Below are 25,327 nucleotides of genomic sequence, written 5' to 3' on the forward strand. Positions count from 1 at the left end.
CTTCACACCAAGCTCCTTATCTATTGCAGATTCAGTCATCCCAGCCTGGTGCAGATCTACAATTTTGTTTCTGGTGTCCTTTGACAGCTCTTTGGTCTTGGCCATAGTGGAGTTTGGAGTGTGACTGTTTGAGGTTGTGGACAGGTGTCTTTTATACTGACAACAAGTTCAAACAGGTGCCATTAATACATGTAACGAGTGGAGGACAGATGAGCCTCTTAAAGAGGAAGTTACAGGTCTGTGAGAGCCAGAAAGCTTGTTTGTAGGTGACCAAATCTTTATTTTATAGAGGAATTTACCAATAAATTCATAAAAAATCCTACAATGTGATTTTCTGGATTTATTTTTCTCATTTTGTCTCTCATAGTTGAAGTGTACCTATGATGAAAATTACAGGCCTCTCTCATCTTTTTAAGTGGGAGAACTTGCACAATTGTTGGCTGACTAAATACTTTTTTGCCCCACTGTAGTAAGATAGGTAAAGAAACTTATCTCTGTGGTGATTTGGAATGTAGATGTATTATGGAAGCATGTGTGGAAAGCCAGTTACTAGATGGGATATGCATACTGAGTTGTGTGTGGGTTCCTTATGGCTCACTATCTTTGCATGTGCCCCTGGCAATTCCAAGGCAGTGGGTTCAATTATTGGGAGGGGCATGGACCTATTCTGATGTCTTTGTCAAAATAGTTTTCTTTTCTACAAATCGTATCAGCTTTAAAAATAAATTGAATAGGAATTGGGCTGCCTGTGTGATTTAGTTCTGAGGGCTATAATATAAAACAGGTTGAATTGGTTAGCCAGCTAACTTTGACAAACAAGAACAGATAACTTTTATTTTTACAGTTCATTAACATTTGAACTAACACATGTATGTTGTTTTAATTGACAAGTAGACAGCGTATTTAAGCTATCTTTCAATATTTTAGTTAATTTAGCTGGTTTATTTGTCAGTTGTCTGTAAAGTGTCATATAAGACAACAAGGGTAGGAGGAAATGGAGTGAATAACAATGTCTGCATATGAAATTGTGCCTATTCCACCTGTCAGATGTATTAATTATTAATTTATACTATCATACTGCAGGCATAGTCAGCGTGTATTAAGAACAATTGTACTTTAAGTGACAAAAATGGACAACTTGGTTTTATTAACTTCCATAATTTAACTGGCTGAAATTTGAGCTAGTCAGAGAGGTGAAATTGACATCATTGATCTTTGTATGTTTGTTTACTGCAGGGTTTTGGTAAACAAGTGGATGTGTCATACATCGGCAAGCATTACAACATGAGCAAAAGCAAAGTGGACAACCAGTTCTACAGTGTGGAAGTAGGAGATTCCACCTTCACTGTACTCAAACGCTACCAGAATCTTAAACCCATTGGTTCTGGAGCTCAGGGAATTGTCTGGTGAGTACTGGAATGCTAATTTTATATTCATTATAGGGGAGTAAATGTACTGCAGTATACAGAAAAATTTGTAAGTCTGTCCATTTAAGATTCAGGAGGTATTATTTGCGAAACAGTATCCCGGACTAATATACTTGTGTTTGCTGCTGCTTTATGACATTTTGCATGATAATATGTTACGATGTTGGTTCAGTTTGTTCTTAATAATGGGAATGCTCTGATAATGGGAAAATATTTGTAGCTTGAACGAATGCTCTGATAATGGGAAAATATTTGTAGCTTGATCGAACCATGTACAGTAATGCAGTTAACATGCCATGATTAGTTGAAATTGGGTGCTTACATTTGGTGCTGCAGGGATAATAACACGGATTATAAAGGTTTTATTAGAGGCTAAGAACAAACACTTTTTGTGTGACATGATGTCAGATAGTTCATTTGACAGATTGTACAGGGGGTGGACAAATCAACCGAATCACCTAACAATTTATTAATATCAAGGAGTAAGGCCACCCCTTGCCTTCTGAACAGCTCAAGAAGTAAAGCCTCCAGTTCTTTGAGGAATGAAGGAGGTGGAAATCTACTTTGCACTCTGCACTCCAGAACTTCCATTAAAGGTTCAATTATGTTCAAATCGAGTGACTGGTGAGGGCATGTGAGTGCTTTTGATGTCATCATGGTGTTTATTAAGCCAATCTTGAATTTGTTTAGCAGTCTGTACGTCATTATCATTATCATGCACAACTAATTGAACATCATGAGGAAACAGTCTTTGTACCATAAGGTACACCTCACCTTGGCCGTTGTACAATCATGCAGAGCAATCATCGGACCAAAGGACTCACACGAGATGGCTGCCCATACGATTACAGATCCCCCACCATGTTTAACAGTTGCTAGTAGACATTGTGGGCTAAAGACATGCTTTGGCTTCATCCGAACCTAAACCCGTCCAGATATAGGGTGAATAGGGAAATAGGGTGAGCGATAACTCTCTATCACTCTCAGATCATATTACCTTTTTTCCATGGCTCAGATATCCAGGTTGGAGTCCAGACTGGGTCACAGAGATGATGAATCAATTCTGTTAAAATTTGTTATGCTGTACTTTTGGGGGATTGAGCAGATATCCTGTTGATGTTCTGTCTATCACTGTCTTCTAGGCCAATACAATGTGTCCATATTTGGCATATATTGTCATGGTTTTTGAGATTGTCTGCTTTGACACACACAAGTTTTTTTGGTGGGGGTAGTAGATCAGCCATGAGCAAGCAGACTTTATCTGTAAACCATATACGTATAAATTAAATTAGATTCCACTTTATTGTCATTGAATAGTACAAGTACAGTACAATGAAATGATAGGCCATCCTCAGCTCCTCAAAAAGTACAGGCGGTACTGTGCCTTTTTGACAAGGGTTGAGGTGTTGAGGGTCCAGGAGAGTTTCTCTGAGATGTGGACACCCAGGAATTTGAAGCTGGGCACACGCTCCACCTCAGATCCATCGATGAGAATTGGGGTGTGACTGCAGCCTTTAGACTTTCTGTAATCCACAATGAGCTCCTTGGTTTTCTTTGCATTGAGGGCCAGGTAGTTGTCAGTGCACCATGCCACTAGGCACTTGACCTCCTCCCTGTAGGCTGACTCGTCATTGTCACTGATCATGCCTACCACTGTGGTGTCGTCTGCGAACTTGACAATGGTGTAGCAACTGTGTACAGGAACGCAGTCATAGGTGAAGAGGGAGTACAGGAGGGGGCTCAGCACGCAGCCTTGTAGAACACCAGTGTTCAGGATCAGGGTGGAGGAGGTGAAGTTATCTAACCAGACTGGGGTCTGTTGGTTAGGAAGTCCAAAGTCCAGTTGCAGAGAGAGGGGCTGATCCCTAGGTTGTGGAGTTTGTTGACCAGACTAAAGGGGATGTTGCATTCTGAGCTAAAGTCTATGAACAGAATTCTCACATACAGTATCCCATAAAAGTGCCAATATTTGATTATATCTTTTCATGTGACAACACGGAAGAAATGATACTTTGCTACAATGTAAAGTAATGAGTGTACAGCTTGTATAACAGTGAAACTGAGCTGCAGCACAGTGGCCAAGACCATACAGCGGTTTAACAGGACAGGTTCCACTCAGAACAGGCCTTGCCATGGTCGACCAAAGCAGTTGAGTGCATGTGATCAGCGTCATTTCCAGAGGTTTTCTTTGGGAAATAGATGGATGAATGCTGCCAGAAATGCTGCAGAGGTTAAAGGGGTAGGGGGTCAGCAGGGGGAAGGGAGGGCTTAATGTGGGCCAGGAACCCAGGAACCTATTGGGCCGTCTTTCGAAGCACGTGATTGTGGGGTTATGGGCGACAGGTTGGTCATTCAGGCTAGATGCAGTTGACTGCTTCAGCTTTGGCACAATGGTTGTGGTCTTGAAACATGTGGGGACTACCGCCTGGGTCAGTGACAGGTTGAAAAGGTGCCCAGCGCATGCTCTGATCAGTATAAAGAAGTTATTTTTTTCCTGTAATTCAAAAAAGAAAGTGACATCTTCATATATTCTAGATTCATTAGACAAAGTGAAACATTTCAAGCCTTTTTTGTTTTAGTCTTGTTGATTATGGCTTACAGTAAAAAATACAGTATCTCAAAATATTATAATAAAAAATGTACAATACAGAAATGCAGGGATACACCGATTAATCTGCTAGCAATCAGTAACGGCCAATTTAAGGCAAAACATTTAATAATCGGTATCGGCTGACTGCGATTACTTACTGATTGTGGTCTCTGAAAAGGCATAATGCTTACCAAATTTTTATAATAGACTAACGTTTATCCAGTGACGTGTCATTGACAGGTAATATAGTGCCAGGCTGCTTAGTTGAATAGATAAAAAAATATTAAACACTTCGAACTTGATTCTGCATCTAAAAGCAAGACAAAGAAGCCTGCTGAGTTTCTACAAACATTTGCAGCTAAGACCACTCCCCCTCCCGCCAACTGCACTCCATCATAGGCAGAAATCCTGGGGAGGGGGGACACAACCCCCTCATCCTAGGGACAACTATGATTTGCCCCCCCATCATAGATCTGTAAACATAACTATGTAAATTCAGCAATATTAACCTTTTCACGCGTGAGTTTCAAATATTCCTTAACGGCCCCCCAGCGTGAGTTTTTTTGCACGTGAGTTCAGTACTCACGAGTTCCAGAATTTGAACAGTCACCTTGCCAAGTAAGGAAGACTACATACATTGCATTGCAAGGTACGTTGCATTGCAACGTAACTTCTAGAAAGTTTTTACAAAATGATTTTGACCGGTTGTCAGCTCTTCCAGGAAATGTTAAGATGCTCTATAGTAGTCGCTAATATTGTTTGTTTTTGTGTATTATGTTTATTGTAGAAAAATGTTGGCTGTCTGTTGGTACGTAAGTAACACTTCTTGTCCCGATTTGAATGCTTGCTACCTGGTTAATATCATAGTGTGGTCTTGAAACAATTACAATCAGGAATTAAAGTTATAACTTTGAGCTAAATGTGAGTAAATAACAGCGCGGTCTGACCAGCCATTGTTACGTTACTTGTACCTAGGCATTCTAATGGTGCGTTCTAAACAAGACGTTCTAATCACACCGGTGTGATCGTATGCTTCAGGGACCACTCTAGCCTGATCACACTGGTGGTATCGTACGCGTCAAAGGGTTAATAGGACGCAGTTAAAGCACTTGTGCTGGTTATGGACAAATAATAGCGTGTTTTGAAGTTTCAAAATATTAACACCCTGGTGCTTTTCCTCACAATGGTTTGATCCACTTAATTTCATGCTTACGTTTCATATTTTACGTCTGACCTTTTTTACGATCATACCAATTTACGGATGTATTTTCTTACGATCCTAACAATACGTACGCTTAACCTTTTGGCAGATATCTAACTCCATAGCATCCCTACAGAAATGTTGACCTGAGAAGAGCGCATTTTTCAAGAAGCCTTTGCCATGGTACAGATTAAAAGGTGTCATGTTAAATGGATAGATTATGGAAGACTGTTTAAAACATGTACCTTTTTAAATGAATCCATACATTGGTTATAATTCCAGTTGTATCCTCCAGAAGACCCAGATGAAATATTACAGCTAATTTGTCTAAACTCAAATATATTTATAAAAGGTAGACCAATTTAATAAAATTATAAGAAATGTACCATGTTTTTTTAGGTATATGGAGAGTCATGTTCAGTCCAAAGTATTATAAGATCGGTTGGGAGCTAAAATAATAATAATGAGACATTGTAAAACTTTTATGTTGAACACAACCTCGTCCTATTTATTTCTAGAAGAAGTCAACAATTGCTGTTGTAGATTTCTATTTAACACACAAGATTTTGTCATTTAACATTTTCGATTTGTTTTGACCATGAAGTTATTGACTTGATTAATGTTAGCTAGCTACTGGGTTTAGCTACTTGGTATCATCCTTAACAGTTATTACAGGACGGGAAACTACCATAGATGTGGCGCGTTTAAAACTGGCTAATTATTCCGCAACGTACAGTATGGTAGTAATGACTATGAGTGGCTATGTTATCAGGGCTTGACATTAGCACCCGCCAAATGCGAGTAGAATTTGGCTTTGGTGTGTGACGCAGTCATTCTAACTAGCCACTTTGGCGGGTGGCATTCTGTCTATACACAGGGTTTTCCCAGCATTACGAACTCAAAGGCAACAGTCATCCCAAAATCTAGCACCACCTCTGTGTGTTGGCATGGTAAAACATAATTTTGCGCTCACAGATAAAATACCAGCGAAACACTGCAGCTAATGTGACGGTAGGAGGAAACTTTTTGCATATTGGCAGTGTTACCAGGTGGGTATTTTCTACACCCAATTGGGCTTTGGCGGGTCGTTTTTCTCTGGAGTCCGTGGGAGAATGTTTGTTTACTGACAGTGAAATCTATCAACCTTGCAGGATGCATGCAGGACCACACAGGTCTCGTTGCGAAAATGAGTAACGTTGTAAAAACAAGTGGATCCTTCTTTTGCATCCAAGCATGTCAAAATATTTAATCAAGAAGTAATAAACTCAAATTACATCCAAACTGCCTTAAAAAAATAATATGTTGCAGGTGACTTCTAGTAGCCTAGAATTACAGATTTACAGTGGGGCAAAAAAGTATTTAGTCAGCCACCAATTGTGCAAGTTCTCCCACTCAAAAATATGAGAGAGGCCTGTAATTTTCATCATAGGTACACTTCAACTATGAGAGACAAAATGAGAAAAAAATATCCAGAAAATCACATTGTAGAATTTTTAATGAATTTATTGGTAAATTATGGTGGAAAATAAGTATTTGGTCAATAACAAAAGTTCATCTCAATACTTTGTTTTATACCCTTTATTGGCAATGACAGAGGTCAAACGTTTTCTGTAAGTCTTCACAAGGTTTTCACTCACTGTTGCTGGTATTTTGGCCCATTCCTCCATGCAGATCTCCTCTAGAGCAGTGATGTTTTGGGGCTGTCGCTGGGCAACACAGACTTTCAACTCCCTCCAAAGATTTTCCATGGGGTTGAGATCTGGTAACTGGCTAGGCCACTCCAGGACCTTGAAATGCTTCTTACGGAGCCACACCTTCGTTGCCCGGGCAGTGTGTTTGGGATCATTGTCCTTTGACAACTCTTTGGTATTGGCCATAGTGGAGTTTGGAGTGTGACTGTTTAAGGTTGTGGACAGGTATCTTTTATACTGATAACAAGTTCAAGACTAAATACTTTTTTGCCCCGCTGTATTTAAAGGGAGATTGCGAAAATGACTTCAGATTAGGGTATGTATTGTTACCTAGAACATATGTAAATATATGAACGTGAAGATGCTGGATCAGTGACAGTAGCAGAGCCAAGTACAGTTTAAGGAAGTCGTGGGAGGGAGACAAACCATGTCAAGGCAAGGATGAGGAAAAAATAACATGACAAGGATTCCCAGTTTTTCCAGAAATATCATCGGAAGCAATTATTTCATTTTTGGAAACCTAAGGATTTATGGGATATGTTAGGTATTCATAGTTGACTATTTCATAACAGTCAATAAAGAGAACTTAGAGATAAAAAATGGGCTCAATAACCATGTCTCTGTCATTAACAAATACAGGCATGGGTGGTAACTTTAGAGTTCACTTGAAAGGGCAATGCATATTGGGAAATAATTTTCTTCTATATTTTTATGTAAACTTGAAATAAAAATGTCAAAGATCTGAACTATTAAGTTCCAATAAATTGTAATTTTTAAGCAATTACTTAACAAAATTTAAATAGTTTACTTAAATATTTTGATGTAATCAGTTTCCATAACAGTTTTGAGTACTCTGAACTTATTAGGTTTTACAGTCTATATTAACAAGAACATAGCATAACAATGAAAATAGACAATAATAATATTGACAGTGATTAATTATAAAACTGAGTGATTTCACATTTCTTTTTGAATAACATGGGCCTATGTTAAGAATAAGTATATTGCTTGTATATTTTGGTTGCTTTTAGGAAGGACATTGTAGCGTGCATTAGCTGCCTCAAATGGCCATGGACAACAGGACAGATTTAACACTATAATAGTGGTCTTTTTCAAGTGTGTAGCCAGACATTATATAAAGTATTTCACAGAGGGTGTCCAGTAAAGCGCGAGGGTTGGGGTACCACCTTTGCCTAAGTTTCAGCCAGTCAGTCAGTGACATTCGCTCTTCTTGGCCGGCTCCACTTATGCGGTCCGGCAAAAACATTCCGATCATGTCTCCACTTCCCGCTGTATGCAAATACCTGTCCATTCCATTACCGTGAAAAATAAGCTGTTGAAACAATGTTGAACTCAAACAAACCAATAATATCTGAAGACATGCAGCTATGAGAGATGCATGCAGGAAAAAAACAGTTAACAGACTGCAAATTGTAATAAAATATGAATAGGGTATACATTATTATACATATATCTCTTTCTAATTATAATTTTGTTTATATTGCATGCTAATTGTTAACGCTTTCCTACTGAAAATGACAAAAGAAGACTAATAATATATACTTTTCGCAGGCCAAAATAACATTGTCGATCTGCAGGATCTGCACAATACATGATGCCGACAACATAATGGGGAGCTGTTATAATTAATTATACATTTATTATAAAGAATCAAAACATTAACATGTGCCTATCCTTAAGGCACATAAAATGCGCACGGAAGTGCATGCACCCACAGGTCAGTACCGGTAAGAAATTAAATAAATTTTCACCCCTGATCTTCAGATAGGTGACTTGAAAGATCTCTTGCCAGTCACCAAAGTGTTCCTGACTACTTGTTTTATTTAACTGGTGGAGCGCATAGCTCAATACATAATTTTTTAGATTAGATTCAACTTTGTCACTGAACAAGTACAAGTACAGTACAACGAAAAGCAGTTAACATCTAACAAGAAGTACTAATAGAAGAGGGCAGAACATTTACTTGTGTTAAGTATAATGTATGTTACAGATGTGAAATACAGATGTGCAATGTATATATGTGCATTGAAGGCAAATGCAGTACAATGGCAATACTAAATGTATCTGCAATGTATTGTCAATGAAAATGGCAACCATATACATTTAGAGATGTACATGTTATTAGAGTATTAGTTAATTATTAAAAACCTTCTTTGATATTATTTTATTGTAATGGCTTTTTAAATGCACAAGAACAATATTTATGTAATGGAAGAAAATCTGATTACCCATTGGGAGCTAGAAACCAGGGTTGTTATTAGGGGTTCTCCGGTAGGAGAAACACTATTGTAATCATCAGTATTATTATTAGGGGTTCTCCGGTAGTATTATTGTTATTATTATTCTTGTGGCCTAAATTGCTAAATAACACAAAAAGTCCCTGGTAACTTTTTTCATAACTTTTCCCACTTGAACTATAGCCCCCGAGTAACTACCTCAACGACAACCCGCCTCGATTCGTCAACTAGGGGTGCTACAATACATGATTCAATTAGCTAATTTCAAAATGATGGCATTTCCACCCAGTTAGATCTAGAATGCTGATTCTTTGTGTACCAAATGAACAAAAAAGCCTCAAGAAACCATAAAGTCCGCCATCTTGGATTTATCTGTCGAGTGGAAATTTGGCAAAACCTATAGAAATGTAATTAAAATCAACAATAATTCTGATTGACCTGCTCTGCAGAATACAGGTGTCTTATATATGCCTCCCTATAGGGTGATAAGGAATAAAAGATACATAGCAAGATAGCGGATTAAATGGTCAATCAGTATGTTCATGTGTGCATACCATTAAGGAACAATAACCTATGCACATCATTGTAATTTTGCATGCTGATTCCACCGCGATATGTCACCATTTACATTAGTTTGTCAAAACTGCAAGTGACTGAATTCTGACCATTTTCAACACTAGCTAATGCTAAAATATACTTAAACATTCTTCTCCTGAACCATGCTTCGGATTTATTCAACAGTAAATCTCAGGACTCTAAACTATACTTCTGAACAGAACTCACAATAACTAGATGATCTGTCAAAAATTGACTGATTTATGACTTCACAAAGTTAGCCCTTTATGCTAATGGGGTACAGGGGTGCTGTTAAATCCACCAGGGGAGCTTTTATCCAATCAGATTGTCCACATGTGCTGTCTCCAGGTGAAAATCTACCCTGAGGCCTGTAGAATATCGAGTGAATACAAAACATTTTATGAAACCAATAAAAATGTACTTAAAATAACAACAATAACACTGATTGACCTGGCCAAGCGCACACGTCTTAAACATGTCTCCCCATAGGATGTGAAAAGTTGAGATATTTAATACAACATGGCAGACAAAATGGCTGACCATTGTAAAAATTATGTATTCATAAACTTCATTTGTGAATAACATTATGGCACAATGAAAATATAAACCACGTATACCTACCGCTCAGACACCCGAACATTGCCAGTGTTTTTATCTATGGCCTTAGATAGTGGACTGTTGAGACAGAAGTCTGTATGACCATCCACATACAGACACGTATGTCCCCTGCCAGTCTATTTTCCAATCATGTTAGCACTCCATGGCCATGTCTATGGCTTTAGACAGTAGACTGTTGAGTCAGAGGTCTTTATTGCCATACACATACAATGGGGAGAAGTATTTGATACACTGCCAATTTTGCAGGTTTTCCCTCTTACAAAGCATGTAGAAGTCAGTAATTTTTATCATAGGTACTCTTGAGTGACGGAATCTAAAACAAAAATTCAGAAAATAAAATTGTATGATATTTAAGTAATTAATTTGCTTTTTATTGCATGAAATAAGTATTTGATACATTAGAAAAGCAGAACTTAATATTTGGTACAGAAACCTTTGTTTGCAGTTACAGAGATCATATGTTTCCTGTAGTTCTTGACCAGGTTTGCACACACTGCAGCAGGTTTTTTGCCCCACTCCTCTATACAGACCTTCTCCAGATCCTTCAGGTTTCGGGGCTGTCGCTGGGCAATAAGGACTTTCAGCTCCCTCCAAAGATTTTCTATTGGGTTCAAGTCTGGAGACTGGCTAGGCCACTCCAGGACCTTGAGATGCTTCTTACGGAGCCACTCCTTAGTTGCCCTGGCTGTGTGTTTTGGGTCGTTGTCATGCTGGAAGACCCAGCCACGACCCATCTTCAATGTTCTTACTGAGTGAAGGAGGTTGTACTCCAAGATCTCGCAATACATGGCCCCATCAATACGGTGCAGTCGTCCTGTCCCTGGTTGGTAGATGATCAAAGACTTATGTCACGCAATAAAATGCTAATTATTTATTTAAAAATCATACAATGTGATTTTCTGGATTTTTGTTTTAGATACAGTCTCTCACAGTTTAAGTGTACCTATGAAAAAATTACAGACCTCTACATGCTTTGTAAGTGGGAAAACCTGCAAAATCGGCAGTGTATCAAATACTTGTTCTCCCCACTGTATAGACACGAATGTCCACGACCAGACAATTTTCTCTACTGCTATATCTTGCACTTCGTATATTATACTCCATACTTATACTCCTATTTCACTATCCTTGCCATATAGTAAAACCTCGTCCCATTGTTGCTTGCAACTATATTTGGGATTGTTATGAATCGGGATAAAATCGTAAATCAGGATACTTTTGCCCAGGATAATCATGGCATGAAATTCTCTTATCGTCCAACCCCTATTCTCAATATTCGTCAATATATCTAGAAAATCCATTTGTATATTCATCACAACTCAAAAATAAAAATAGGATTTGTAAATGTGAAAAATATTTTGTAAATAAAAACATTATCTGTAAATATGTTTCATGTTTCACAAATATAAATAAAATCTGTGAATATGTAAAAACATATTTCACAAATAAAACACAAATCTGGAAAACATTTACAACTGTTGCTTAAAATTTACAAGTGTTGTCTTACATTTACAACTCTAAAGTTTTCTTACGGATCTGCATTTTGTATTTACAAGTTTTTCACACATTTTTCTTCTGTTGACAAGTTCTGTACACTGCCGATTTTGCAGGTTTTCCTTTGCATGTAGAGGTCGGTAATTTTATCATAGGTACACTTACACTGTAAGAGACAGAATATAAAACAAAAATCCAGAAAATCACATTGTGTGATTTAAAAAAAATAATTAATTAGCATTTTATTGCATGAAATAAGTATTTGATCACCTACCAACCAGTAAGAATTCCGGCTTCCACAGACCTGTTTCGTTTTTCTTTAAGAAGCCCTCCTGTTCTACACTCATTACCTGTATTAACTGCACCTGTTTGAACTCGTTACCTGTATAAAAGACACCTGTCCACACACTCAATCAAGCAGACTCCAACCTCTCCACAATGGCCAAGACCAAAGAGCTGTGTAAGGACATCCGGGATAAAATTGTAGACCTGCACAAGGCTGGAATGGGCTACTGGAGAATAGGCAAGCAGCTTGGTGAGAAGGCAACAACTGTTGGCGCAATTATTAGAAAATGGAAGAAGTTCAAGATGACGGTCAATCTCCCTCAGTCTGGGGCTCCATGCAAGATCTCACCTTGTGGGGCATCAATGATTATGAGGAAGGTGAGGGATCATCCCAGAACTACACAGCAGGACCTGGTCAATGACCTGAAGAGGGCTGGGACCACAGTCTCAAAGAAAACCATTAGTAACACACTAATGGATTAAAATCCTGCAGTGCACACAACGCCCCCCTGCTCAAGCCAGCACATATCCAGGCGTGTCTGAAGTTTGCAGGCGTGTGGGAAAACCTGCAAAATCAGCAGTGTAACAAATACTTGTTCTCCCCACTGTAGCTAGGCCCCGTTTTTACTGAAATGTGAGTATAACGTTTAGTCAAATATAACAATATTTTACTATACAAATATTGTTATACTTTCAGTTCCATAATACAACGCTTGTAGTCAAATATTGTTATACAAATAAACGTTATACTTGGAATCAACTCCAGACCTTTCACCTGCTTAGTTGATGATAATGAAATATTCAAGGAATAGCCCACACCTGTCCATGAAACAGCTTTGAGTCAATTGTCCAGTTAATTTTGGTCCCTTGAAATAGAGGGGTGTACATATCAAAAAGCTATAATTCCTATAACCCTTCCTCCAATTTGGATGTGAATACGCTCAAATAAAAGCTGAGAGACTGCGCTTTAAGTCCATATTCATTATTTAACTATAACTAGAATATATTCTGGTAACTGCCAAAATAACAAAACCTGTGTCAGTATTCAATTATTTCCGGACATAACTGTACATGAAATCTACCCTATTATGCAATCTGTAATATAATCAGATTTTGTAGATGTTTTCCTTGTAAAACAAAACAATGTTCCGACTGCAAGAGAGAGAGATAGACCTGAGGTGAGTTCAACAATGGTTCTGCATGTGGCAAACCTTTTACTTTTCAACTGAAATATTTATGTCAGGACTGTCCAAGCTTTTTTATGGAGATCTACCTTCCTGTAAGTTTTTCTTCAACCTCAGTTATAACTAACTTGATTTTATTCACTAAGAACTGCCACCTTAACGTGGTGGAGGGTTTTGAGTACCCGAGTGACCCTAGGAGCTATGTTGTCTGGGGCTATATGCCCCTGGTAGGGTCTCCCAAGGCAAACAGGTCTTAGGCGACGGGTCAGACTAAGAGCGGTTCAAAACCCCTTAATAAAGAATAACATTTTGAGTACCGTGACGTCGCCCGGTATGGCGCAGCCGGGGCCCCACCCCGGAGCCAGGCCCGGGGTTGGGGCTCGAATGCGAGCGCCTGGTGGCCGGGCCTTCCCCCATGGGGCCCGGCCGGGCTCAGCCCGAACGGGTGACGTGGGGCCGCCCTCCCGTGGGCTCACCACCCACAGGAGGGACCATAAGGGGCCGGTGCAAAGAGGATCGGGCGGCAGTCGAAGGCAGGGGCCTAGACAACCCGATCTCTGGACACGGAAACTAACTCTAGGGACGTGGAATGTCACCTCGCTGGCGGGGAAGGAGCCTGAGTTAGTGCGTGAGGTTGAGAGGTTCCGATTAGAGGTAGTCGGGATCACCTCTACGCACGGCTTGGGCTCTGGAACCACACTCCTTGAGAGAGGATGGACTCTTCACCACTCTGGAGTTGCCCATGGTGAGAGGTGGCGGGCTGGTGTGGGTTTGCTCATAGCTCCCCAGCTCTGCCGCCATGTGTTGGAGTTTACCCCGGTGAACGAGAGGGTCGTTTCCCTGCGCCTACGGGTCGGGGATAGGTCTCTCACTGTTGTTTGTGCCTACGGGCCGAACGGCAGTGCAGAGTACCCGACCTTCTTGGAGTCTCTGGGAGGGGTGCTGGAAAGTGCTCCGACTGGGGACTCTATTGTTCTACTGGGGGACTTCAACGCCCACGTGGGCAACGACAGTGACACCTGGAGGGGCGTGATTGGGAGGAACGGCCCCCCTGATCTGAACCCGAGTGGTGTTCAGTTATTGGACTTCTGTGCTAGTCACAGTTTGTCCATAACGAACACCATGTTCAAGCATAAGGGTGTCCATCAGTGCACGTGGCACCAGGACACCCTAGGCCGCAGGTCGATGATTGACTTTGTTGTCGTCTCATCTGACCTGCGGCCGTATGTCTTGGACACTCGGGTGAAGAGAGGGGCGGAGCTGTCAACTGATCACCACCTGGTGGTGAGTTGGATCCGATGGCGGGGGAGGAAGCTGGACAGACTCGGCAGGCCCAAGCGTACTGTAAGGGTCTGCTGGGAACGTCTGGCCGAGTCTCCTGTCAGAGAGATCTTTAACTCCCACCTCCGGCAGAGCTTCGACTGGATCCCGAGGGAGGTTGGAGATATTGAGTCCGAGTGGACCATGTTCTCCACCGCCATTGTCGAAGCGGCCGCTCGGAGCTGTGGCCGTAAGGTCTCCGGTGCCTGTCGAGGCGGCAATCCCCGAACCCGGTGGTGGACACCGGAAGTAAGGGATGCCGTCAAGCTGAAGAAGGAGTCCTATCAGGCCTGGTTGGCTTGTGGGACTCCTGAGGCAGCTGACGGGTACCGACAGGCCAAGCGGGCTGCAGCCCGGGTGGTTGTGGAGGCAAAAACTCGGGCCTGGGAGGAGTTCGGTGAGGCCATGGAGAAGGACTATCGGCTGGCCTCGAAGAGATTCTGGCAAACCATCCGGCGCCTCAGGAGAGGGAAACAGTGCCCTACCAACGCTGTTTACAGTAGAGGTGGGCAGCTGTTGACCTCAACTGAGGATGTCGTTGGGCGGTGGAAGGAGTACTTCGAGGATCTCCTCAACCCCGCTGACATGTCTTCCATTGAGGAAGCAGAGGATGAGGGCTCAGAGGTGGACTCGTCCATCACCCGGGCTGAAGTCACAGAGGTGGTCAAGAAACTCCTCGGTGGCAAGGCACCGGGGGTGGATGAGATCCGCCCTGAGTACCTCAAGTCTCTGGATGTTGTGGGGCTGTCTTGGTTGACACGCCTGTGCAACATCGCGTGGCGGTCGGGGACAGTGCCTCTGGGATGGCAGACCGGGGTGGTGGTCCCTCTTTTTAAGAAGGGGGACCGGAGGATGTGTTCCAACTATAGGGGGATCACACTTCTCAGCCTGCCCGGGAAAGTCTATGCCAGGGTTCTGGAGAGGAGAATACGGCCGATAGTAGAACCTCGGATTCAGGAGGAACAGTGTGGTTTTCGTCCGGGCCGTGGAACACTGGACCAGCTCTATACCCTCTACGGGGTGTTGGAGGGTTCATGGGAGTTTGCCCAACCAATCCACATGTGTTTTGTGGATTTGGAGAAGGCATTCGACTGTGTACCTCGCGGCATCTTGTGGAGGGTGCTTGGGGAATATGGGGTCCTGGGTCCTTTGCTAAGGGCTGTCAGGTCCCTATACAACCGAAGCAGGAGCTTGGTCCGCATTGCCGGCAGTAAGTCAGACTTGTTCCCAGTGCATGTTGGACTCCGGCAGGGCTGCCCTTTGTCACCGGTTCTGTTTGTAATTTTTATGGACAGAATTTCTAGGCGCAGCCAGGGGCCGGAGGGTGTCAGGTTTGGGGACCACACGATTTCGTCTCTGCTCTTTGCAGATGATGTTGTCGTGTTGGCCCCTTCTAACCAGGACCTTCAGCATGCACTGGGACGGTTTGCAGCCGAGTGTGAAGCGGTGGGGATGAAAATCAGTACCTCCAAATCCGAGGCCATGGTCCTCAGTCGGAAAAGGGTGGCTTGCCCACTTCAGGTTGGTGGAGAGTGCCTGCCTCAAGTGGAGGAGTTTAAGTATCTAGGGGTCTTGTTCACGAGTGAGGGAAGGATGGAACGGGAGATTGACAGACGGATCGGTGCAGCTTCTGCAGTAATGCAGTCGATGTATCGGTCTGTCGTGGTGAAGAAAGAGCTGAGCCGCAAGGCGAAGCTCTCGATTTACCAGTCAATCTACGTTCCTACTCTCACCTATGGTCATGAGCTTTGGGTCATGACCGAAAGGACAAGATCCCGGATACAGGTGGCCGAAATGAGTTTTCTCCGCAGGGTGGCTGGGCGATCCCTTAGAGATAGGGTGAGAAGCTCGGTCACCCGGGAGGAGCTCAGAGTAGAGCCACTGCTCCTCCACATCGAGAGGGGTCAGCTGAGGTGGCTTGGGCATCTTTTTCGGATGCCTCCGGAACGCCTTCCTGGGAAGGTGTTCCGGTCCCGTCCCACCGGGAGGAGACCCCGGGGAAGACCTAGGACACGCTGGAGGACTATGTCTCCCGGCTGGCCTGGGAACGCCTCGGTGTCCCCCCGGAAGAGCTAGAGGAAGTGTCTGGGGAGAGGGAAGTCTGGGCATCCCTGCTTAGACTGCTGCCCCCGCGACCCGGCCCCGGATAAGCGGAAGAAGATGGATGGATGGATTTTATTCAGCTAATTAGATCAAGATGTGCTAAATCTGTTTTGGCGAGAACACCCATGGGGTGTAGCTCTCCAGGAACAGAGATGAGCAGCCCTGATCCAAAGGAAAATTACCAAATGTTAGGGTGAAACATCAAGCAGCTACATTTTGCTGCATGGTGAAGGTCAATTCAGAATATATATATTTTTGACATTACCCCACTGGCATTGTCAAATACTAGTCAGTTGTCGTTATGAGCGTCTACTTTGCCTTGTTTTGCCAGAGCTCCTAGGCACCCTGGACTTCGTAGGCTTCATGCAGTGTAGCGGCTGCAGGGTCTCTGGTACACCAGTGCATCACACCATCCCACACATCACATGATTTTTAGAGTTCTGGCTTTCTAAGGTCCCAATTGGCATTAAGCATGAACATTCCACTTCTGTTTCCATGGCCACGCCGTCAGTTCTGCACGACTCAGAAAGCCTTACATACCAGAGCTGCTCTGTTCTCTGTTTAAGCTATCATTTTGAATGTCACTATAGAAATTAAGATGAATAAAAGACATATTAGCAAGGGGAAGTCCTACACTTTCATGAGTACACAATAATTTAACACAAAACATTTTATTGAGTGGTGTGGTTCATTCTGCAAGACAGATTTCAAAAGCATTGGCAACCCTACAATCAATATTTGGTGACTTCTTCCATGAATAGAATAACAGCACTGAGCCTCTTCCCGTAAATTCTGACAAGGGTGGCACACACTGTTGGAGGGATCTTGGACCACACTTGGACCACGCAGCTCATTTCAAGATCCTTGATAGTATTAGGTTTGGACATCCCAATATGCACAAGCGTCCTCTTCTTGACTTTTTAACTATTGTCCTGAGTGTGCTTTGTGATAATTTTAGCTGTTTACGTATTTTTCTATATCATTATAGCTAATCCGTGCTGGCCGTCCACCATCTTTCTCCTTTAAGCTGACAGCTCTTGGTTTTACCCATGGTGATGGATGAAAAAGGAATTTTACTTGTGTGCAACATATTTATAGCCCAAGGAAACTGGAACAGGTGTGAGGCATCAAAACAATTTCCAGAGACCAACTGAAACGTATAGAGATCCACTTTTATTGTAAATAATCTTTATTGGTGCCAATACTTTTGAAACCTGTGGCTTGCTGAAAAAAACATTCTTCTCAATAAAATGTTTTGTATTTGAGAAATGCTTGTGTTGAAATGAAAGCCCTGGCATAGCTATTGGGGGTCCAGGGGGTGCGGCTGCACCGTGGGGGGGAGGGGGGGGGGGTGGTTGTCCGCGCTTGGCTTGTATGATAAATGGATTTTGCCGGACCACGTAAGTGAAGACAAAAACTTTGCTGGCTGTAACTTTATGTAGCTACGTAATAGGAAGCCTAAAATAAAACCATTCTGGAGGATATTGGAATTAGTTCAGGACAGACAAACACTTTGCTGCCTACACGATTCTCTAATTTTTTCACTTCACAAAAAAGTCAGTTATTGTCACCTATGTTGATAGATACTGTATCAATGTCATTTAATAATGGCTAATAAACGGTTAAAACGGCCAGTGGCAAAAGTCATGTAGTTCATAGATACTATTTGTGGTGGAGGTAAACTTAATAAGAAACTTTAGTCAGGTTAACACAATGGTTAATGATGTCTAACAATGTGATGTTAATGCATGACACAATTCTATAATGTCAAGAGGCTATACTGACACCCAGTGTTCAGCTCTATGGCATAGTGGTTAAGGACACAGCCTTTCACGTGGGCGATTGGGTTCAAATTTTGAGAGGGCAGCCATGATCTACACTTTCTATTGCGGGCCAGCTGAGCAATGCTTACCTGGTGTCTTGTTAGCATTTTATTTTGGCTACCTTAGTCAGACGTTGGTTGTGAGGTTATTCTATGCCAGGATCGTCTTCATATGCGTATACCGCTTTGTAATTATTCATCGGGGTGGGAGGGTTGGGGGCAGCTTGCTACCTGCTTGGCGTCACCACGCTACGCCAGTGAATGAAAGTATACAGCTCCCCCTTATGTTTGAGCCCAAAATATGACTCATTGTTTGTGTTTATTTTTTTGCACTCACTTTTGTATTTTGCACATTTTACTTTTGCAATTCGATCTGCTTATTGTATAGAAATAAGCAATTGGTTGGCATGCCAACTGCATGTTCCCTCAATTTTAGACAACTGTAGCATTGTGTTTGACAAAACCAGCACAAGGTGCACCTGTTTAGTGACCATTAAATCAGGTCCTTGATATGCCACAGCTGTCAGGCAGATGGATTACTCATAGTCTGCTCAAAGGTGAAAATGCTCCCTAATAGGGATTTAAAGCAATTTGTGCACAGCATTTGAGAGATGTGCTTTTTGTGGATTTGGAAACATGTTTGGTTCTTTTATTTCAGTTCATTAAGACCTGGAACCCACATTTTACATGTGTTTGTAATTTCAGCTGGATCCCAACCCAGAATACTTGCTCCTTTTCCAGCACGTCATGAGCTAAACTGGGAGCTATGGCATCAAGGAAATAAAATGTGCTCAATTTAAGCTGCAACGCAAAATTCTGCCTCTTAGAATCACTGATTTTCACCAAGTGTAGGGCAGCTGGACTGCCATTGGAGGAAGCAAAACTGTTAGCAACAGTGGCGCCATGACCTGGGTCAGCAGGGTGGTCTAGCTCAAGGGCTAAGTTCAGAAGGGGTAAGCGAGTTCAGAAGGGTTACGTTTTGAAGGGGTGAGTACAATGGCGCTAAACTGTCAGCAGTATCATCTAAATTGTTGGTTTCACTAAGTGTTGTCCTTCATGGATTGGCTCCATTGTATATTTCAGATCTCCTAACGCTGTATCACTCATCCAGGCCATTTAGATCATCAAATAATTTCCTTTTAGCCATTCCAAAGTGGATGAAAATGGTGATCGTACCTTTTCGGTTGTGGCCCCTAGATTGTGGAATAAACTGCCCATTATTATCAGGTCATCCCCCACCACCGAGACTTTAAATCTCATTTTAAAACATGTTTTTATTCCTTGGCGTTTGAGTCAGTTTAAGGACGTTTGTGCTTTAACTGTATTCTTTTTTGTTTGTTTCTTGTTTCTATTTATTTCTGGTTTTAGGTTTTGATTGATTGATTGCATAACTATGTACAGCACTTTGTTCAGCATTGGGTTTTTTTAAATGTGCTTTATAAATAAATTGACTTGACATCTGTGGCAAAACCAATTTCTCTAGTAAACGTAATTCTGACATTGAGTGGCCCCAGATAGCAATGAGTCGGCGGACCGGAGGCGGTCCTCCAGAGACAGTAGAAGCGTCAGAATGTCTTAATCGCAAACACGTTTGCCGGCTCACTGCCAGCGGCAGCCTCTTTTTAAGTGTTCCAGTTCAGTGATGCTGGGGTGTCAGTAGTCAGCCTAGGTTTAAGGGGTCGGCTGTGGGTCCTTTTCAGCTGTGCGGCACCTTTTTCTGCCTTCACAGTCAGATGCACCTTTCAGGTAACGCACCTACAGGGGTTCCCAGAATAAAAGAATAAAGTAGTCAGTCCTGGTCCCTCAAATACTAAACTACGACATTTATATCTAGGTCTACTACATGTACAGGTATTAAACTAACAACCACAGGTGTTGTTTGCAAGTTGTACCTGATTGCCCAGTGAGAGCAAACGTCTTCAATATTGTCCCTACTTGCTTCACCTGCGCTTGAAGTGAGCCGCTGTCATCCGAAGCTACAAAATCAAAGGCATATGGTAATTCTGAACCTACATTACACACAAAAAAGTAAAATTTAAGAAAGAGTGCAAGTTCTCACCGGCTTGTGCATTGCATTCCCTCAGGGCTTGGTTCTCCTCCCTCAGAGCTTGGTTTTCACTCTGGAGTCTCTGGAAATCTACATAAAAACATTTAAAAAACAACTACTCAAGGCAATATTTTCAATACTGTTAAAACACTGGACAATAAGACATAGGCCTAGAATATACCTTCATAGCTGAAAACTTTGTGCTGTACACGAGATGCCAGGGGCGTCCAAGGGCCAATAACAAAGCGATGACTTTCTCCTATTGATAATCATTGACGTAAAAATTTGTTTGAAGTAATTGCATACATTTAATGAATTGGACTTAAATGTAAAACTTAGTTTAGTGCAACGTATTACATACCTCCAGCGTTTTCACCCATATGCTACCAGGTTAAATTTGCTGCTGGTGGTGTAAAGCTTAGTACTTGACGAGCTGGGGGACAAACATAAAAGCTTTAATTTCACTGCAGAGATTGCATATTCAGTAATGAAACAATAATTGAACTGTGCAAAGCTAATGATATGTACAACACACCTCGACACCTTTTATCCAGAAAGTCAAGTGCCCTAATTAAAAACAGATTATGGATAAAAGGATTCCTAATCTTAAATAGAAGCAATAGTTTCCAAGACAAAAAACGTCACAAATAACATCACTTACTTACTCAAACTCTTGGCTCTGTGAAGTGGAGTCTGGATTACTGGGGAGAAACCTGGTTCTGAGAAAGAGGGAACAGAAATTTGAAAATCTAACAAAGTGTTTAGTTACAGGATCACAAATTAAGCATCACAGCAATACATTTTTCATACCAGCTCTGAAGTCTACCGATGGCTCTACATTTTCCTGGTTTTCTGGAATCGATGCAACTTCTGTGGCATGTAGTGATTCAAGTGAATGTCCTGTTTGTCCCTCTCAACTCTTTTCAATATTATTTTCCTTTTGGCCCAGTAACTAGACATTGTGACTAACAATGCATTTACCTTTAAAGCCAAAACGATTGACCAACAGTAGGTCTCTTGGGTGAAGATAACCGGTTATGCTCTGGCTAAGGTATCTGCAAGAAAACCGGATCTGTGAACAAAACCGGATTTTTAACGTTAGGAATATACAGTAGCTATGCTGTGGGGGGGAAACATTATCAGCCAAATGTGGAACAGTGAAATTGTTACAAATAAAATGTATTCACCGAGTGTTGTGATTCAAGTGAACACAATTTTCCTCAAACATAAAAAGTACAGCAGTTCAGAGAATTAGAAATCATAATCGCCTTAAATCCAGTACAGTAGCAACAAAGCACAAAACTTGCTAGCCACAGTGTGTACTGTAACAAAGGCAAAACAGCATGTGCTAACTAACACCTACTAGCCACTCTAGCTACTGGACTAGCAGCATATTTGTTCAGGCAAACAAAATAATTTAAACAACATATATACATCGTTAGTTTTGTAAGAAAACACTAAAAGTTCAACTTAGTCTTTCTAGATGTAAAGCTTTTGCTACCAATTATAGCTCGTTAAAATTCTACATGTACTAGCAACATTGCGTAAACAAGGCTACTTTAGCTAGTTAGGCAAGAACAAAAATTACTACACATTTTAAATATATAAACTAAAAACAATGTAAACATAATATTGCGTTACACAAAAAGGAAATATGTACTTACTTAAACGATGGTAGTCGATGACTTTGCTAGCTAGCAAACTGCAGGCTGCAGGCTGTAACTCGCGATTGAGCGACGAACTGATACGAATGTGTGTCCAAACCAACATGGCCGGTCGATTTTGAGAGTAGCCTTGTACTTAAAAGCATCTTGCCGCCGGACGACCGCGGTCCATTAGACCGAGGCAACCGCCAGAGAAAATGAAGCGGCATCTCGCAAGAAATGGGAGTGACGTATTCGGCGGCAAACGTTTCATCCCCGCCAGCAGGACGCACCTATAGCCGACAGCTTAGGGCCGGGGGCAAAAAAAAGCCGTGCAGATATTTTTTGCTATCTGGGACATAGCTTATTTTTAATAATTCAGATGAGTTAGCTGAGCCCCTGAAAAGTGTGATTAGCTTTTGAGATGTAGCCAGTAGTGATGAGAAGTTCCACTCGTTCTACTGACTCTGATCTTGTCGAGGCGTTCAGTAAAAAGTTTGATTCTTTCGAGTCATTTCGTTAATTTGAGTCAGTAATGCCTACAGCTAGTGATGGCCATTCGAGGCTTCATTACCGTTCTTCTAGCAGCAGGATATTATGCTAGCAGTACTCTTTTTCAAAATAAAAGCAATCATTGAAATATATAAGGTAAATAGTTAACAATCTAACCTGTACATTTTAGGTTTAATGTCCGTTCCAATGTTATTCTTGTCTGTTCTTGTTTACAGACTATATTGTTAACTATATTGCCTTATAAATTTCAATGATGGCTTTTATTGTGATAAAGAAAATCTGAGTGCTGCTTAAATAACCCCTAATAAAACCTTGAATGGCCATCACTACCTACAGCCCCCCACCCCCTCTACTTAAGCAAACGGTTGTTTTACTCTATGATTTATCAATTATTTATCTTTATCATTACAATCAAAAACTACATAATTTTATGTAGGATATGTGTCCAATTATCTGTTACAAACATGTATTTACAATGCAAGTTTCTAGATCAGCTTTTCTTTGAGAAAGTCAAACTAACAGCTGTTGGACAGAGAGTAGGCTACTGAGCTGGAAGCCAGCGGTTGGGGTTGAACTCTGCTGGAAGACGTTCAAATGAACGAAACAACCGTTCAGTTGAACAATACTTAGGCAAATGCTCAGTGTATGATTTTATCTGTGTTTATCATTACAATCAAAAATCAACTACTATTTTGGCCTACCATGTGTGCAATTAGCTGTCTTTATTATGCTACTGTTTTGATCTATTTTTCTTAGCGAACGTAAAACTAACAGCGTATTCCGTGTTTGGGTTGAACTCCGCCAGTCTTTCAAATGAACGAAACAACCGTTCAGTTGAACGATAACCGTTCAATCAACCGTTCGTTCACAAGTCTTTTTTACTTGGGCAAAAGCAGCGGCTTCGTGCTTATTTTCATATTTCTTTTCATGGCATTAGTAATCGACTAACAATATTAATTATTATAGTCTGCGTTCAATTATCAGTTATAAACATGTCCTTATGATGTTCCTGCCTTGGTATATTTTTCTCTGCGAAAGCACATAGAACTTGATCGGAGAACTGAGCTGGAAGACCCGGTATGAAGCAGGTGATCATGTTGTAGTAATCCGCTGTCAAACGTTCGAATGAACGATGCAATTGATCGAGTCACTACAACAATCCTTTAAAGGACTTGTGAGTCTATGGAGTTACTTTTGTTTCAATGAGAACAAACAGAAGTATTAGTATTGCAAACAAAATAATTAATATTGAAAGCAAAACAATCTAAAAAGTATTGTGATCAAATATATTTATTGCAAATAAAATCTTTTGAAATGCGAAAACAAATGTATTAAAAACGAATGCAAATAATTCTTTGAGATGAAATATTTTTTCTTGATAACGCGATTGCGTTAAAACGATTGTCTTTGGCTGCAGTTTATATATATATCTTTAGTTACGTTACCCTGGATTTTGCTCTCAATTTCTTTTTTTGCGGATGCAAGTTTTGACGGTGGGCGTTTCACGGTGGGCGGGTTAAAGAGAGGAAATGCATCTCATGTTGGTCAACCTGACTGGGCAACATCATCAACTCCAGGTCGTTAACACTGTAGGCTTGTTGGAACTTAATTTGGGTTTCTGCGAGTAAACAATATACACCCAATCGTGCTTTTTTGATTCAGATTGCTAGACGTTTATTTGTTACTCTTTGCACACTATGAAGTTGCTTTATCAAATGTATCAAAGGTAACGAGTGGAGGACAGAGGAGCCTCTTAAAGAAGAAGTTACAGGTCTGTGAGAGACAGAAATCTTGCTTGTTTGTAGGTGACCAAATACTTATTTTACAGAGGAAATGACCAATAAATTCATGAAAAATCCTACATTGTGATTTTCTGGACTCTCTCATCTTTTTAAGTGGGAGAACTTGCACAATTGGTGGCTGACTAAATACAGGTGCTGGTCATGAAATTAGAATATCATCAAAAAGTTGAGTTATTTCAGTACTTCCATTCAAAAAGTGAAACTTGGATATTATATTCATTCATTCCACACAGACTGATATATTTCAAATGTTTATTTATTTTAATTGTGATGATTATAACTGACAACTAATGAAAATGCCAAATTCAGTATCTCTGAAAATTAGAATATTACTTAAGACCAAAAAAATAAATTTTTAGAAATGTTGGCCAACTGAAAAGTATGAACATGAAAAGTATGAGCATGTACAGCACTCAATACTTAGTTGGAGCTCCTTTTGCCTGAATTACTGCAGCAATGTGGCGTGGCATGGAGTCGATCAGTCTGTGGCCCTGCTCAGGTGTTATGAGAGCCGAGGTGCTCTGATAGTGGCCTTCAGCTCTTCTGCATTGTTGGGTCTGGCGTATCGTATCTTCCTCTTCACAATACCCCATAGATTTTCTATAGGGTTAAGGTCAGGCAAGTTTGCTGGCCAATTAAAAACAGGGATACCATGGTCCTTAAACCAGGTACTGGTAGCTTTGGCACTGTGTGCAGGTGCCACGTCCGCTTGGAAAATGAAATCTGCATCTCCATAAAGTTGGTCAGCAGCAA

At 41.3% G+C, this 25,327-nt stretch overlaps 1 protein-coding gene across 12 annotated transcripts in view; it reads left to right on the plus strand.

Moving 5' to 3' along the window:
• The window catches only part of mapk10 (mitogen-activated protein kinase 10), a 132,993-nt gene that overhangs the window by 39,250 nt on the left and 68,416 nt on the right, over positions 1-25,327 (plus strand). For 11 of the 12 annotated variants that reach the window (XM_029125127.2, XM_029125124.2, XM_029125131.2 and 8 more), the window contains one exon: positions 1,237-1,406. The exons of the other annotated variant lie outside the window; for it this stretch is intronic. In XM_029125127.2, the coding sequence (XP_028980960.1) occupies positions 1,237-1,406 (170 nt within the window). The remainder of the gene's footprint in view (positions 1-1,236; positions 1,407-25,327) is intronic. 12 annotated transcript variants of the gene reach the window in all.

Source organism: Esox lucius, chromosome 14 (assembly GCF_011004845.1).
Source record: "Esox lucius isolate fEsoLuc1 chromosome 14, fEsoLuc1.pri, whole genome shotgun sequence".
NCBI classification, from domain to species: domain Eukaryota; kingdom Metazoa; phylum Chordata; class Actinopteri; order Esociformes; family Esocidae; genus Esox; species Esox lucius.